General features: G+C 32.0%; 1 protein-coding gene across 1 annotated transcript; it reads right to left on the bottom strand.

Annotated features, from left to right (window-relative positions):
- Positions 1-5289: 5289 nt before the first annotated feature.
- Positions 5290-12013, bottom strand: LOC141708785 (uncharacterized). The gene is made up of 10 exons (XM_074512563.1): positions 11842-12013; positions 11615-11736; positions 11106-11206; positions 9996-10191; positions 9814-9906; positions 8417-8476; positions 8180-8254; positions 7893-7973; positions 6748-7072; positions 5290-5788 (listed from the first exon to the last, which is right to left on the bottom strand). The coding sequence occupies exons 1-10, from the start codon at positions 11930-11932 to the stop codon at positions 5775-5777; spliced, it is 1158 nt and encodes a 385-aa protein (XP_074368664.1). The 5' UTR covers positions 11933-12013; the 3' UTR covers positions 5290-5774.
- Between the last annotated feature and the right edge of the window lie 3883 nt (positions 12014-15896).

Here is a 15896-nt window from a genome sequence, read left to right on the forward strand (position 1 = left end):
GTACTTTTTATCTCCGGCTACACTAGGTCAGGGTCGGCTATGTTGTTGAAGCCTTGAGTATATATGAGAACCAATATATCAGCAATACCGTACTTTTTATCTAACTTACAAGTGTATCAAGTGGAACACAGATCAATTAATCATTTACATTCTACTATCCTAAAAGATGAGTGGAAGTACTAATATCTATAGATGGAGCCTATTAAAAAACTCTTTTAAAAGTTCTATAAAAATAATAAAATGAACCCTAAATCTAAAAACAAGTGATTTGAACAAAATTTAACTATTACATATTCACAAGCTAGCCATGTTTTTTTTTGTCAAGATGCACTTTCACGTAGATAAATTGTATCTAAATACAAATCCGTCGCGAAGGGGATTTTTTCATTCGAGAAGGTTATTATCTAATCAAAAGGCATGTAAAATGTTCCCGAAAATTTAGATAATAAAACATTGTCTGAACGTATCATGAAATTATAAGCTGCAAAACGAATAACAAAATTAGCATTCGGACACTAATTTAAAATTAAAATAGATAATACAAAATATTAGATCTCGAAATAACAATAAAATTCTAACCAAAAGATTCAAAAGTAAAGTCTAACCAAAAGTTATTCCTTTGGTTAGATACTAAATTAAATATTTATATTAAGAATACATCCTTAATAGAATATTACAACGTATCAAATAATATATTCTATGTATTAATAAGAAAGTTGTAGCCACAACATTTTTTTTGTAAAAGAGTTTCAATTTAAATGTATTAAAAGAGTTTGCAATAGGTTTTATAGTGGATTCTATTTAGTTTGCTAAATTTGAGTTTTTATATAGTTTGTAATTTGCATATTTTTTCTAATTAAATATTCTTTATATATGTAGAAATTTGTATTTGACGCTGTATAGAATTGTATGAGTATGAGTAGGGGTGTAAATGAGTCAAACTGTTCGTGAGTTATTTGAGCTCGGCTCGTAAAATATTCGAATTCGGCTCAGTTTTAAATGAGTCGAGTTCGACCTCAAGCTATTCGAATTCTTTATCGAGCCGAGCTCGAACTTCAAATTTCGCGAGCCTTATCGAGCCCTTACTATTTTTAAATTTTTTTATTATAAATATATTTTAGTATCATTATTTAACTATTTATTTATATTTTCTATATTTAATTGAATCGAACTCGTGCCGAACCAGTCATATTTCGTGTTTTTGTCAATATATGGTAAAATCGAATCGGGCTTTCGAGTCAAACTTGAGCTTACTGAAATTTTTGCGAGCCGAGTTTCGAGCTTTAAAGTTAAGGCTCGAGCTCGAGTCCGAATCCGAACAATATTAATCGAGCTCAATTTTTGGTGTAGATCTTTTCAGATAATAATTGAGTTATTGTTTGCGGTGTGAAGTAATTAAGATGTGATTCTCGTTCATAAAAACTAGGGCTGAACATTAAACCGAAAAAATCTCAATCCGAAACCGCTAAAAACCGATCCGCAAAAACCCGATCTGAAATCCAAACCGGAAAATTAAAAACCGAAACCAATCTCTGGTTTCGAACCGAACAGAAAAAACCCGATCCGAATTGATTATTCATAATAAATATTTAAATAAATTATATTTATTATATATAAATTTTTTAAGTAAATAAGTACCCCATCTTTTATTAGCGGAGGAAGTAGTAAATTTAAAAGCTGGATTGATTGTTTAGACAGTTGGGCTTCTTAGTATGTTCTTAAATTTTGACATGCCAGTAACAAATTGATTTAGAAATTCTACTAGAGTTGCATCAGAGACTAAACTGATAGTCTCATATAACACAAAGTGTTATCTACTATATTACTAAATTATTGAGGTTACTAAATTCTATTGACCTGTTATATTTGCCTGGTCAGCCTGGTAATATTCAGTTGGTTTACAGTGGAACATAATATGTCAATGGAACATAAACACTATGTCAGTATATGAAAGTCTATCTGTAATATGCTCTGTCAAAAAAATCTGTAATATGCAACATGTTAACAATTAGATGTTAATATTACCTAGACCATTTTCCTCGCTTCAGATTTAATATATACTTGGGAACATGTAATATATATATAGTATAAAAGAAAGATAGAAAGAATACATTTGTAGTTATAACAGGAATAAAAAGGGGGTGAAACCAAAAATCTGTCGAACCAAAAAGTGGTGAAACCAAAGTACTATTAAAAAACAAAGTAAATAGAAGTAATTAAGATAGGATTCCAATCTATAAAAAATAAAATAAATACTAAGCTGATAAAAATTAAAAAACGGGTAAAAACAATACTTATATATAGAATTATAAGTCATATAGGAATCAGAAAAGGATAAAAATAATCGAATGAAGAAGGGGTCAAACCAAAAATTGATGGAACCAAAAAGTAGTTAAACCAAAGTACCACTAAAAAGAGGTTTCGCTTATTAATAAAGGTTATAGATGCAGAGTTATACCGCTAATCTATCCTCAATATTGTGGGTCAGTTGAGACATTATGCAGGGGATATCCCTGCTTGCGCATGTTATCAAGAAGGTTCATTTGTGGAAGAATTGCTCATAAAGTTGACAATCAAATGCCTTTGTTATTTAAGCATAGAGGCTTTTGATGAGGCCCTTTCTCTCAGATGCAAAAATAGAGGGGTTGATGCCATTTTCGATGAGATTCCCTATTAATAGAGTATGACCTGGTCATATTTGGATATGTATTATAGAGAGATAATTGTCGTAGTTGGTTACTCTATCTAGTTAGTTTTAGTAAGTCTCCGTGTTATCTGGAGATGTTAATACTTAATAGTGTATTCAATGTAACCTTATCTGTACAACTTGTATATATGTCAGTGGGAGTGAAATGAACACAATTATCTCTTTGATCACATTAATCTTTCTGTCTTTATACGATATCAGAGCCTCTTTACACTCAAACGAGTTTGATTTATTAACCTGCAAACACGGTCCTTAATCATCCATATTCATGGCAAACACTCAACCTAACAACCAACAATTACAACGTAGTGTTTCCAATCCTGATGCAAATGTCATCCCAAACAATAGTCAAATTACTCAGTTCAATCCTGCTTCTCAACTTCCCATTAAACTCACTGGAAGCCAAAAAAATTCTAATTGGAAGGCTCAATTTTCAATGTTAGTGTATGGACATGATTTGTTCAGCTACCTAGATGGATCAAAACCAGCACCCCCGAAGACAACTCTGGTGGTTACTCAACAAGTTTCCAACCATTGGTTTCGTCAAGATCAGCTTATTTAAAATGCCTAGATGGCATCAGTCAATCCGACTATTGCACCAACTGTTGCAGCAGCACCCAATTCAAAACATGCCTCGGATTCGCTACATACTGCATATGCCAATAAAAGCCAGACCTAGATATTTAGTCTCCGTGATCAGCTAAACAAAGTGGTTAAGGATGCCAAATCAATTGTTGAATACTTACATGAAATTCGCTCTCTCTCAGACGATCTTGCAACTGCAGGGGCACCCATCTCTCCAGAAGAGTTAACAGTTAAAATACTCAGTGGCCTAGGATCTGAATATCGTGAAATCTCTGCTGCTATTCGTGCTAGGGACACTCCTATAACATATGAAGAATTTTTTGAAAAGCTTATTGACCATGAACTCTTCATCAAGCATGAAGGTCAGAAGAAATCAGCGACACACATTACTGCTGTTGTTGCTCAGAAAGGTAATAATTACAACTACGGAAGTCGTTACAATCGGCGATCAAATCAGCCCCAGAATTGGCATCAATCCTATTCCAAGAATCATCAAAATCTTAATCTTTCTCAACCAGTATCGCGGCTTTTTCCATCACCCTCCACTCGACAGTCTTGCATTCAATGTCAGTTATGCAACAATTTTGGACATTCTGCACGTGTCTGTCGATCGAAGTCCCACAATCATCTCGAGGCCAAAGCAAATTTTATCTATATATCCACCAACAATGGTAGTCCCTGGATACTTGATTCTGGCGCGTCTCACCAGATCACAAGTGACTCGCAAGGTCTTCACGATTATGATGGACCTGAAGAAATAGCAATGGGTGACGGTAATATGATTCCCATAACTCACACTGGTAATGTTCTATCAAATACCTCAAATCATAATTTTAAACTCTCCAATACATTTGTGCACCTAGTATTAAGAGAAATTTAATTTCTATCTCACAATTTTGTCATGATAATCTAACCTCTGTTAATTTTTTTCCTGACCATTTTTCCATAAAGGATCTCCCTACGGGAACTCTGATAATGTGCGGCCAGAATAAAGATGGACTGTATGAATAGCCTTCTGGACAGCCTGCATCTCCTTCCTTTCCGCACTCAAATCTCGTGTCAAAACATCCTTCCACTGTTTTAAATGTGTACTCTGATGCTGATTCTGATTGGGCGGGTGACATTAATGGCCAAACATCTACCTCTGGTTATGTTTTATTTTTTGGGCATACTCCTATTAGCCGGGCTTCTAAAAAACAGCGCACTATGACATGGTCGTCGACTGAAACAGAATATTGGGTCGTTGCAATGGCATTAGCTGAAACAAATTGGGCGATAATTCTAATGACTGAGCTCCATTTGCCACTTCCTGTTCCACCAACCATCTATTGTAACAATGTTGGTGGTACCTATCGTTGTCGTAATCCAGAATTTCATAGTCGTATGAAACACATAGCGCAGGATTTTCACTTTGTCCAAGATCAAGTTCAACAACAAAAAGTTTTTGTTACTCATGTTCAATCTGCTGACCAGCTTGCTGATACACTAACCAAACCCTTAGCTCGTTCAGCCTTTCATCAACATTTATCCAAGTTACAAGTTGTTGACACAACCTCTAACTTGAGGGGGCCTAATAGAGTATGACCTGGTCATATTTGGATATGTATTACAGAGAGATAGTTTCTGTAGTTGGTTACTCTATCTGGTTAGTTTTAGTAAGTCTCCATGTTATCTGGAGATGTTGGTAATAGTGTATTCTATGTAATCTTATCTGTACAACTTGTATATTTATCAGTGGTAGTGAAATGAACACAATTATTTCTTTGATCACATTAATCTCTCTGCCTTTATACCTACATAAAGCTATGTATTCATAAATACGGTTCAAAATATAAGATGGCCAGACCTACTTATGGTAGTGGTGGATTTGGCTTTGTAAGTATCCTTCTTTATCATCAAATTATAATCTTCTTTATAATAACGTATATTATTCAATTTCTGCGGTGTATGTGCATACATCTATACATTACATCTATTCATAATGAAAAATATAGCACTACTATCAATAAGATATAAATATATCTAAAGAGAATCTGCTATGCAGGTGTACAAGCTGCAATGCAATAAAACAAAGAGATCACGACATACTTATAGTTTGTCAATATCCATACTTGCGGACGTACATACTTGAAGTAGGAGTACATTACACTAATTGATGCTTGTATTATTACTAAATAGGTGTTTCCAACTGGGTCTCCTTTATCTAAGCCTGTTTCAAAGGCAGTACTGGATGTAATGGAAAAAGGAACAATTTAAGACATTGACAAGAGAAATTTTGGGGTCGGTTATACCTCTCAATATGACGATGAAGATTTATCACGAGATGGTCTGAATTGACTCCATATAGCTTTGCTGGCCTTTTTACCATCACAGCATTCTTAAAGCTACTTGCTTTAGGTTGTTCTGAATTCTCATTTGCTATTTCAAGATGTCACAGCCACAAGGTCACCAATAGATCCAGAGTTCATTCTGTTGAAATGACTCACGATGTTTCCCCTGAAATTGACCAGAAAGATTTCGAAGTTGAAATTTCAGGCCAAGAAGAAAGCAACCAACAACTACTACAAGAAACCACAAATATTGATATATATCATGGTGGTGAATGATCAAGTTCATGTATACACAAGAAATTACTAGTTACTGATTAGTTAAACACTAGACACCTTGTTTATTGTGTATAACTCGTTGGATACACATAAGATGACATTTAGCATGAACATTTATGCTATATACAACTTGGAGATTAGCCTGACCATTATATTTTCAGATTTTGTTTTCTAATAATCTAAGCCTGTGGAGTGTAGGTAAATATTACAAAAACAGTTTAAGAATTGTAACTTGTAGCCTCGTAGGGCAGTAGGTCAAACATTGCGACTAGTCCCTCTACGCAATGCAAACAAGCTGCTTTCAAAAAGCTTGCAGTGAAACTGAAGAATTATTACCTGAGCTCAATAAAAGTTGGTTGTTGCTCAAACAGTGATGGATGAAATCAAGGATCAACTCAGATGTAAATAAAAATTTCAGTTTGATCTATTTTATAGTCATTTTCTTTTTATTGACTGTTTATTCAATGAATGTATTGTGTAAAATTTTACTTATCACATGGAACTAAATGCAGTATCCATCAAGGGAATTAGAGTTTGTTTGAGTATGTTTTCATTTCTTCCAGAAATTTGAACAAGTCTACAAATTTGGGAAAGTTTGCATTGACCGAACCGACTGTGCAGGAAAATTCAGCTCCGATCATACTGTTGAAAAAATTGTTGAAAATTGTTGTCCTAATTTAGCAAGTTGAAGCCTATGTTGTCTCCTTATATAAGTTTATGGAATATGAGGTGCACACAATACAATTCGTCTATAGTGAAGTAAACTAGTGCAATTTACTCTTTCATTTTTGTGATTTTTCAATGCCCAGTGTTAGATTACATATAATTGGGGATCAGATATCTCTTTACCAGATTGGGGATCAGATATAATTGAAGATGTAACCGTATGAACATGAACATTGCTCTCACGGTCAATATGGTAAGCAACATCTAGGCCTTCAAGAATCAGGTGATAAATAGTATCATCGTTTGATGAAAGATCCATGCTGTTTTCATCAGTTTCTTCCTCTTGGTGGTTGCTGATGTCGCCATCATTAACTGTTCTACCGTTTTGTTTTATTAACGGAGAATCCTGGAGTGCATTTCTCTGTGAAACTGATCGTATATCCCATGAGAGCACCTGCTTGATTAAGGTTTTAAACTCATTTGGGGAACCATAAAGGGACTTCTTTTCCTGAAAAGGGGAGAAAAGTGACCATTCAGAAATTTTTATTTTGGGAAACATATTCCCGACACTAACAAAAAATATAAAGAAAAAAGGTTATACAAACTAAAGCATGGATCGGACATTATGAGAAAAAAGTAATTAAAGATTAATTTGTATTTAATATTTAATGTTATTATAAAGAAATAGCTAATCGTGATTTATTATTAAGTTTATTCATTTCATACAAGTAGATTACTAGAACTATAATATATTATTGTAGTAAAGTAATCAAAGGTTTTTTTTCTTCAATTATATTATTTAATTAGTTTAAAGAAACATACATTTATTACGATAATTTCCTTACTATAATAATTAGTTTTAAGGCTCTACAATATTTAAGATTATTTTTTATTACTGGATTACAATCTTCCTCATCTTAAGGATTGCGATCCATAAAAACAACTCTCGTTTGTACTTGATAAATTCTAGAGGTAGCACTTCTTTTGCAGTTGAGCCACCCTAGGGATGGTGCATTTTTAACCTTGTCCTGCATCAATAATGCAATTAAGCCGAGGAAGAAAAGAACTTGCAAAAACTGTGTCTGTGCAGACTAAAAATGTAAATAGGATGCCATACTCAAGGTAGTCATAATTATATGAGAAATTGACTTGACGGAACCTTGATTTAAAGAGAGTTTTCAGCTTCTAAACTATGATTTTAGCAACTGTAAATCACAGTGATAGAGACTAATTGGTAGCAATTTGACCCAGGATGGCCTACAGGAAGATGCATAACAAACTGTTTTAATCAACTTAACAATTATAAGCATAAATACATATAATCTTACTATGGCTGTCCAACAATCAGCAAGGCTAGTGGAAAATCCATTGGCAAAATTTACAGATGTTACAGCTAATAGATGGTCGGCCTGCACACATATAATTTTGTAAATTTAGGGAGGTGATAACCCAACATTCGCAAGATATAACAAGATAATAAAGAATGTAATAATGCAGTAATATAGATTTAATTTCGAAGACATAATAAATTATCTTTATCATCCAATATATTGCTCGTGCTAAAGTAAAAAGTTGACTGAAGGTCCTAATAATCTAGAAGCAGTTGAAATGTTACCTCTACCCACTTCGGCACTTTTGCACCTTGGATGCTGTCACAATATGGTAGATACGGTTTGATGTCCAAGACAGGCTGCAAAATTTGAGGCACACTTAGCCAAAGGGGCAGTCAAGTGCCACGTGCACTTCCATTTAAAAAAAAAATTCATTTTGTATAGGTTTTTGACATGGCATGCAATCAAATTTAAAATCTTCTAGATGGATGGGAGTGAGCTACCACAACATATTAACTTACCGTCCCATCAACCAGATCTACACCAGAAAGCTGAACCATATTCCCCTTAACTGCCTCCACCTATAATACAAGGAAACTATATGAGACAGTAACTCATTTAGTTCCATTCGTATCATGGGCAATTATACGCACTTGAGTTATTATCATGGTATTATATAACTGCGACAAAAATTACATGATCCCGACGAACTTATGACATTTAAGAAATAAATTGTTTGCACGCTGATGGGGGTTAAAAGTGGAACATGTCATAACATGAAAGTAATACTCCGTTGGTAAAAAACCAGAAGATATGCCTTTATTTGATTAGTTGATAACCCGTGTGAAGCACCGGCCCGAGATTAAAAATATTAAATTTATTAAATTAGTGTTTGCAGAGAATTGAACCTCGTAACCTTGCGAAACACCGATCGAAATTAAAATAATAATATCAAATTTTAGATTTATTAAAATAGTACTTGTAGAGAATTGAACCTAACAGTGCATAATAAAAAAAATTATGAAATTGTGTAGTTATAGGGAATCAAATGCAGGTTAAATTAAATAAATAAATCTTATATAATTATCCAGACAATAAAATCTTATATAATTATGTGTTTGTAGGGAATCAAACCCCCCCATAACTCATGCGAAACACGGATCGAAATTAAAGTATTAGTATCAAATACTAGATTTATTAAATTAGTACGGTAGAGAATTGAACCTGAGAGTGTATAATTAATAAATACTATTCAAATATATATTTATAGGTAAACGATCTCTGGTGAAATTAAATAACTTAAATTAAATAAATAAATCTTATAAAATTATCCTAACAAAAAAAATCTTATATAATTATGTGTTTGTAGGGAATCGAACCCAAGTTAAAAGTGAAATTAATTAAGTAAATTGTGTAGTTGTAGAGAATTAAACCATATGAAATTAAAGAAGTTAGATTAAATAAATAAATCTTAGTATATAATTATGTGTTTATAGAGAATCGAACCCAAGTTTAGAATGAAATTAATTAAGGTGAGTACCAAAATTTGGTATTTTTAGTTCTTTGGTACAATTGTGTTCTGCCAAAGGAGTGTTTTCCTTATTAATAAAGAGTATAGATAAGCACGGTTTCTAAGAAAAAAAAGTCTCCATAATTGTTCCATACTTCACTGGTCTGGTGAGTGGTGAACTACATAAGGCGTTTTAATTACCAAAGATCATACTATGTGGGTACTTCAAATTTACGATACCCAGTGTTTCCTTGTATATCCCGTTGCATTTCATTGTTAATTTTGGTTGTATCTCTATGTTTGTGTTGTGTGTGTGGGGAAGGGGGTGTCTATTAAGAGATGAGAGATAACACACATATGGTTCAGATGAAGCTATGAGGAAATTAGGGTACAAACACAGTACTAGACCTTTGCCACAGTAAGTCCAATAGGGCACGGGCGATGCGGAGATCTTGTAGAAAAGACTCCCTTCTTTTCACCTTTCAGCCTTGGCACTCTTACCTATTAAAGGTAGTCCCACTGTGTCAGGGGTTCGCAACGATATAAGTACATAACCAATTAGACGAATATTAGCACGGATAATAATGTACCTTTGCCTTGAATTTAGACCTAGATGGATGCTTCCATAACTTTTCAAGATCCGTATTTAGATGAAAGATGTATAGAATCCAACAGTGAGAATACTCCTCTAGACCCTCAAGAGCTGCTGGAGGAGCCTGAGCTGAATCAAATATCAAGGTAGCCCTAGCAAGAGGCACTAGCAAGGGTTGCCTAGGGGTGCCGTTCCTACAAAAACAAAAAGTGTTTCCTCATTTAGATATTGCACTTATCATCAACTCTTTTCGTATTAAACGGCATATGCAAAAACATAGAATGGTCCAATATGGAACTTTATATATTTAAAACATGGCATTCCACGTTGATATATTGCTTGTTGATAGCTTTCTAGAATACTAATCAGGTTACAAACATTAGTGTTTGCGAGAGAAGCAGAGGATTCAACTAAATATGCACCCAATTCATGACCAGTTAAGTCGCTGAAACAACCTGTTTCTTTTATAATTACTATTATAAAAAAGATAAAAGAAAATCTAAAAGATTTTTATATGGGTAATGCTACCACCTCTTCCAGCATTTTCTACAAAATCAGAGGCAAACCTAGTGTGGACCAGATCCCCCAACCAAAATTTTAAGCTTTAATGATGCTAATTAAATATCGAACTTGTTCACATATATCTCATCTTATACCTTATTTGGAAAGTAAAACTTAAATCACATGGTTGATTTGGATTTAGATCTTGCTAAAGTTAAAAAATTTCTTTGTCTAACGAAAACATATGTTGCGTCAGAGAAACTTGTATTGATATGTCTATTTATCTTCATTTTTTTTAAATTTTACTATATTTCACTTTCTCTTTTTTCCTACTAAACTTTAATCCTCGCTAAATGTGAAATTGTGTGTCTGCATCTAAATAAGATGCATTACACGATTGCGCACCATTATTACCTAGTGCCATGGTCCCTTCGGTTTTGATATGTCAGCTCTATAAATCAACAGGAAAGTTTATCAGGTTTAACTAAATAATATTAACTGATTATAATCTACAGAAAATAATTGAAGGAAAGTTTACCAGGTTTAAGTAAATAATATTAACTGATTATAATGTACAGAAAATAATTGAATATTTACTGTGAGTTACCTTGTCGAGAAGCATGACTGGATAGTAGCAATAGGTGACATTGGATAAGAAGCCAACCCCAATTCCTCTGACTTAGAATTGAGTAGTGCCTTTCTTAAATCCTACAACAATTACTAAGAATTGTAAGCCACTCAGCAATCTCGAAGAGAACATCATCTACATCGTAATATTCCATATTTACTTGACAAATCTATCAGTACTCAAACACATTCACATTTAAAAAACCACAAAAGAGAACTGATAAAATGCAATAATTCGTCTACTTTAATCAATGCAATATTAAAAGTTTAATAGAAACTGATAACCACTCAATCGTAATAATCATTTACATATATATAAACAAACAACTTAAATATATATAGAGAATAATGAGTGAGTGATTCGCCTGAGAAAAAAATTACCGAACAATGAAAACAATCGTTATGCACTCCTAAAAAGAGTGAATTGTACGAAACAATTGTTCTCGCACTAAAATGTGTTCTCCGCGTGGTTAAAAAGAAAATTAGTACCTGTTGAGCCCTAATACGACCTTGCCTCTCAGCAGCACACTTATCTATAGACGCTTTAAGAGACAACTCTAGTTGTTTAAGCTCTAATTCGACTTGTCTTGATTTTTTTGTCCATAAATAAACTGTAACAAATTACAAAACAAATAAATAAATAAATAATTTATTCACAATTTTATTACATCAATTATACAAACGATTACATAAGTAGAGTTTAAAGTGATAGTTACCTGAGATTGCAGTGGAGACAGAGAGAGTAGCTAGTGTAATAGAAATCACTCCCCATTTGGACAGTGCTAATGTTTCGCTACAAGCCGCCATTCATATATTAAATTACATACATTCTGTGTTCTGTTTCTGTATCTATTTTATGAGTACGCTGTTTTATGTTCCCGCCCCCAAAATTATGTCCATGTTTCCGGGTTTTACAGGTCTCGAAGCCCATTAGATGAACTTGATTTAAGTGCCAACGTTTTGGGGCGGAATATGTTAACAAGGCCCATACCGGTTTGAAAATTGGGCCTTCAAGGATGGGTTTTTCTTATACAAATTAAAAATAGACTTTTTCAATTATGTTCTGAAAATACACATAATTTGAATAATAGTTTTTTAACTATAAACCAAATCAAATCAGATCAAACGTACTCAATATAACCCGCTTAGAGCAGGGTCTGTGGAAGGTAAAATGTACGCAGTTTTGCTCATACCTTAAATAGAGAGATTGTTACTCCTGATTAACCGAATAATATATAAAATAGTATGTGATAACTTTGAGACAATAACTTAGTCCGTGACATTAATCACACGGTACTTAACTTGAATTGAATGCATTTTCATGATCGAAATTATCTAAAAGTTATTTATTTTCTTTAGTTAAATTTAGTCAAGACCCAATAACTGAAGCCCACTTGATATGTATGCTGGGCTATCTTGTTTAGCCCAATTAATCAAAGCAGGTGCTCCCCTGATTTTTAATCCAAATTTGAAAACTTATTAAATCTATCTTAGCAAGTTTTCAAGCAAATTATCTAATTGTAAATATAGGTAATGCCTTACTTATATTAAAAAAATAAAAGAAAAATAATGCCTTTTATTAATTGATTTTGCAAGAAATATCTAGATGTGATAATTTAGATGAGAAACACATGTGTACCAATAAGACAATGTTAAATGTTGAAGTCAAGCCGTTGATTTATTGAGGTACACGCTTCTAACTTTAGAGAATAAAGGTGTGCCAATTTTTCAATGCCTTCTGGAAAAGAAAAATGAAAAAGTAACACACCAGCTGACTTAACATTCACACCAATTTGAAATTAGGTGCATATTACGCTGGTGTTAGAAGATGATTTGAATTCTTTATCACCTTGCAAACTTGAAATATAAGGCTAACTATATTTATTATTAATATCAACGTTATGAAAAAAAATCATATTTGAGCGTGGTTCAAATTATCATTGAAATATGTATTTTTTTTGAATTCATATTCGAAAATAATACAAGCGGAAACGTACAGTTAAAAAGAGAAAATCGCTAATAAAATGATGGTGCACTGATTAAGCTCGTGTCCCTGTTACGGGAAGTTAAGAGTTCGATTCATGTCATGACATGTGTATGATTAATTATTAAAAAAAATACAAGAGCATGATATAAAAGTTGAGATGAACACATTCATGCCTCATAAGCTTTTCCTTTTCCTTCATCAACCGCGACCATGCATATCTTCTTCTTTTCTCCATGAAATGTACCCATAATAATACCATGCTTTTACTTCACTTCTCAATCTCTCTTTACAAACTACACACACTCAATCCATGCAATTCACATTAAAAAAAGCATTCTTTTTTACTCCAAAAAGTATTACTAAATCATGACAAACATGCGATGGAGTAACCCTTTTTTCCCTTCTAAAGTTGATAACTACTTAAAAGTCTCTTTAGGAATGCTGACCACTATTTTATTTCCCTTGTGAAAAGATTAAAAGTGGAGTGATAAAAAGACTTTTACACTTATTGTTCATTTGCACGTTTCGTCCATCTTTTAATCCCTCGTTGAACTGATTTAATAAGTTGATTAACAACATTTAATCACAAACTATGATGCTAAAACTTTCTGCTCAACCAATCCTATCAATAAAGTTGTGAACTTTATAAAGCTTTGACAACCCACGTATTTCCATTTAATTTGTTTGGACCCACTTTAGCCTCCGATTGAATTGGGTTAGGTTTACCCATTCCCCTCCCACTGAATTTTGTCTGTATTAAGCAATAATGCGGGTCTTCCGCCGTATTAATTACTCTCTCCGTCCTCCAATATATTTTTCATTTTGATTTTTTGTACTATTAATAATTAGCGGTTAATTACTAATTTACCTCTAATTTATAAAATTAAATATAGTCATGATTGATTTTGTTGTATTTGAAATTATGAGTACTTTAATGCAATGATATTTTTATATATTATATTAATACAAAATTAAAGATATTAATTATATATCGACAAACGTGTCCAACACAAATAGGTTTGACGTTTATTATTAATAGGTTTGATAAGTAAATTTAATTATAGATATTTTAATTAACCAACATAAAATATTCATTCTAATCATTAATACTCATTTATTATGTAATTAATACAGATTAATTCATAAGAACTTTATTACCGCTATTAAAGCATCTTTAAGACGCATATTAATATGAAACTCATTATAAAATATTTCATTGTAGAAGTATACATACTTGTAAACAATTTTTTTATGCAAAGCAAATTTAATTCATTCACCAACTCCAACCTCATGTAATCGTAATGTTGAAACATCACTCGTATCTACGATTCTAAAAAATCCTGATTTTATTGATTAAGAGAGCGTTTGAGAACTTACATTTTATTTCAGATCAGGAATTTCAAATGACATGATTTTGGTTGCCATTTCAAATTTTCATATTTATACTTAAAGTTGAATGTCCTGAATTTTAAATAAAATTCAAATTCAAATTTCCAAACAGCACATTTACCTCACATCAAGGAGAGCATTCTTCAAGACATTTGAGAAGTATTAAGGATTCCTTGTTCTTTGGAAGGGAATCCACTTATCCTCCTGCCGAAAACTGAAGAGTAAACCTTTGCATTCTAAGGATGAATAAGGTTAGTAATAGGCTCGACTGCAAGGAGAGAAGGAAGCAGCTTTACTTGATCAAATTCATAATTTTAATTGAAATTCAGTTTTCCATACGGGTCATAAGTTAAATTCTAAAAACGAGAATTTGCACATTAGTAAATATCAAATTTAATAATATATACAATTGGATTATGAATATTACGTAAAATTAAGATTTTGTTATTTATAATTTTAAATTCAGGGAAGCATTAGAAAATATTTAAATTAAATTAGAATTATGTTTATATAGCATGTTTATACATAATAATAATAATAATAATAATAATAATAATATATACAATATTTATATGTGAAAAATTTGAGTACAAAATCATGTTATTGTAAAAAGTGACAACAAATTTGAATTTATTATTACAAAAAATTAATTATTCGTCTTCAATTTTTATGATATCATCACACCCTACCAATAATTTGTCATCATACGGTTGGATGTCATATACCATGTATCGTATTAGTACTAATATTTAGATCTAATACAAATATTTACGAACTAATATTAAAAATAAAAATAAAAAATCTATTTATTAAACATGATATGTGCATCGCAACAATTTATACATCTAATTAAATAAATATTTTTATATACATATATCATATTTTAAGCATTATTATATTTTTATGATACAAATAAATTCAAATTTACACAAAATAATAAATTAAGGACTTTCATATATACACCTACAACAAAAACCTAAACCTTAATTAAGTGTTAAGTCACTTATCAGTCACATTTTAACACAATATAAACACAAAATTTGATCATGATCACATTTCTAATGCACAGACACATTGCACAGTCTAAAACCTATATTGTGTTCAGGTAGTGGACATACATATGTTTTTTTTATCGTCTAAAACAATTAATTTACTATCTTCTTTCTCAAGCGAGTTTATTTACTTCATTAAAATATACGGTAGAAAATGAATATACATATATATATCAGTATATAACATGTGCGATACATAGTCGTTTTTATCATTATATATTATAAATTATAATCATTTCAATAATATATTGTTTGTAGTATTCGATCTTATATTACTTAAAAAATAATATTTAATATTAGATATAATTGTATTCATCAATTTAATCTAACAGTTATAAATTGA

The sequence above is a fragment of the Apium graveolens genome, chromosome 2, assembly GCF_009905375.1.
Source record: "Apium graveolens cultivar Ventura chromosome 2, ASM990537v1, whole genome shotgun sequence".
NCBI lineage: Eukaryota > Viridiplantae > Streptophyta > Magnoliopsida > Apiales > Apiaceae > Apium > Apium graveolens.

Bases quoted from the DNA above. Each gene is read 5' to 3' on its own strand.
- LOC141708785 (XM_074512563.1), bottom strand. From the start codon at position 11,932: ATGGCGGCTTGTAGCGAAACATTAGCACTGTCCAAATGGGGAGTGATT. The intron at 10,192-11,105 runs GTAACTCACAGT...TTGTTTTTGTAG, and splicing joins CAGTCATGCTTCTCGACAAG to GAACGGCACCCCTAGGCAAC. The intron at 7,974-8,179 runs GTAACATTTCAA...ATATGTGTGCAG, and splicing joins AAGTGCCGAAGTGGGTAGAG to GCCGACCATCTATTAGCTGT.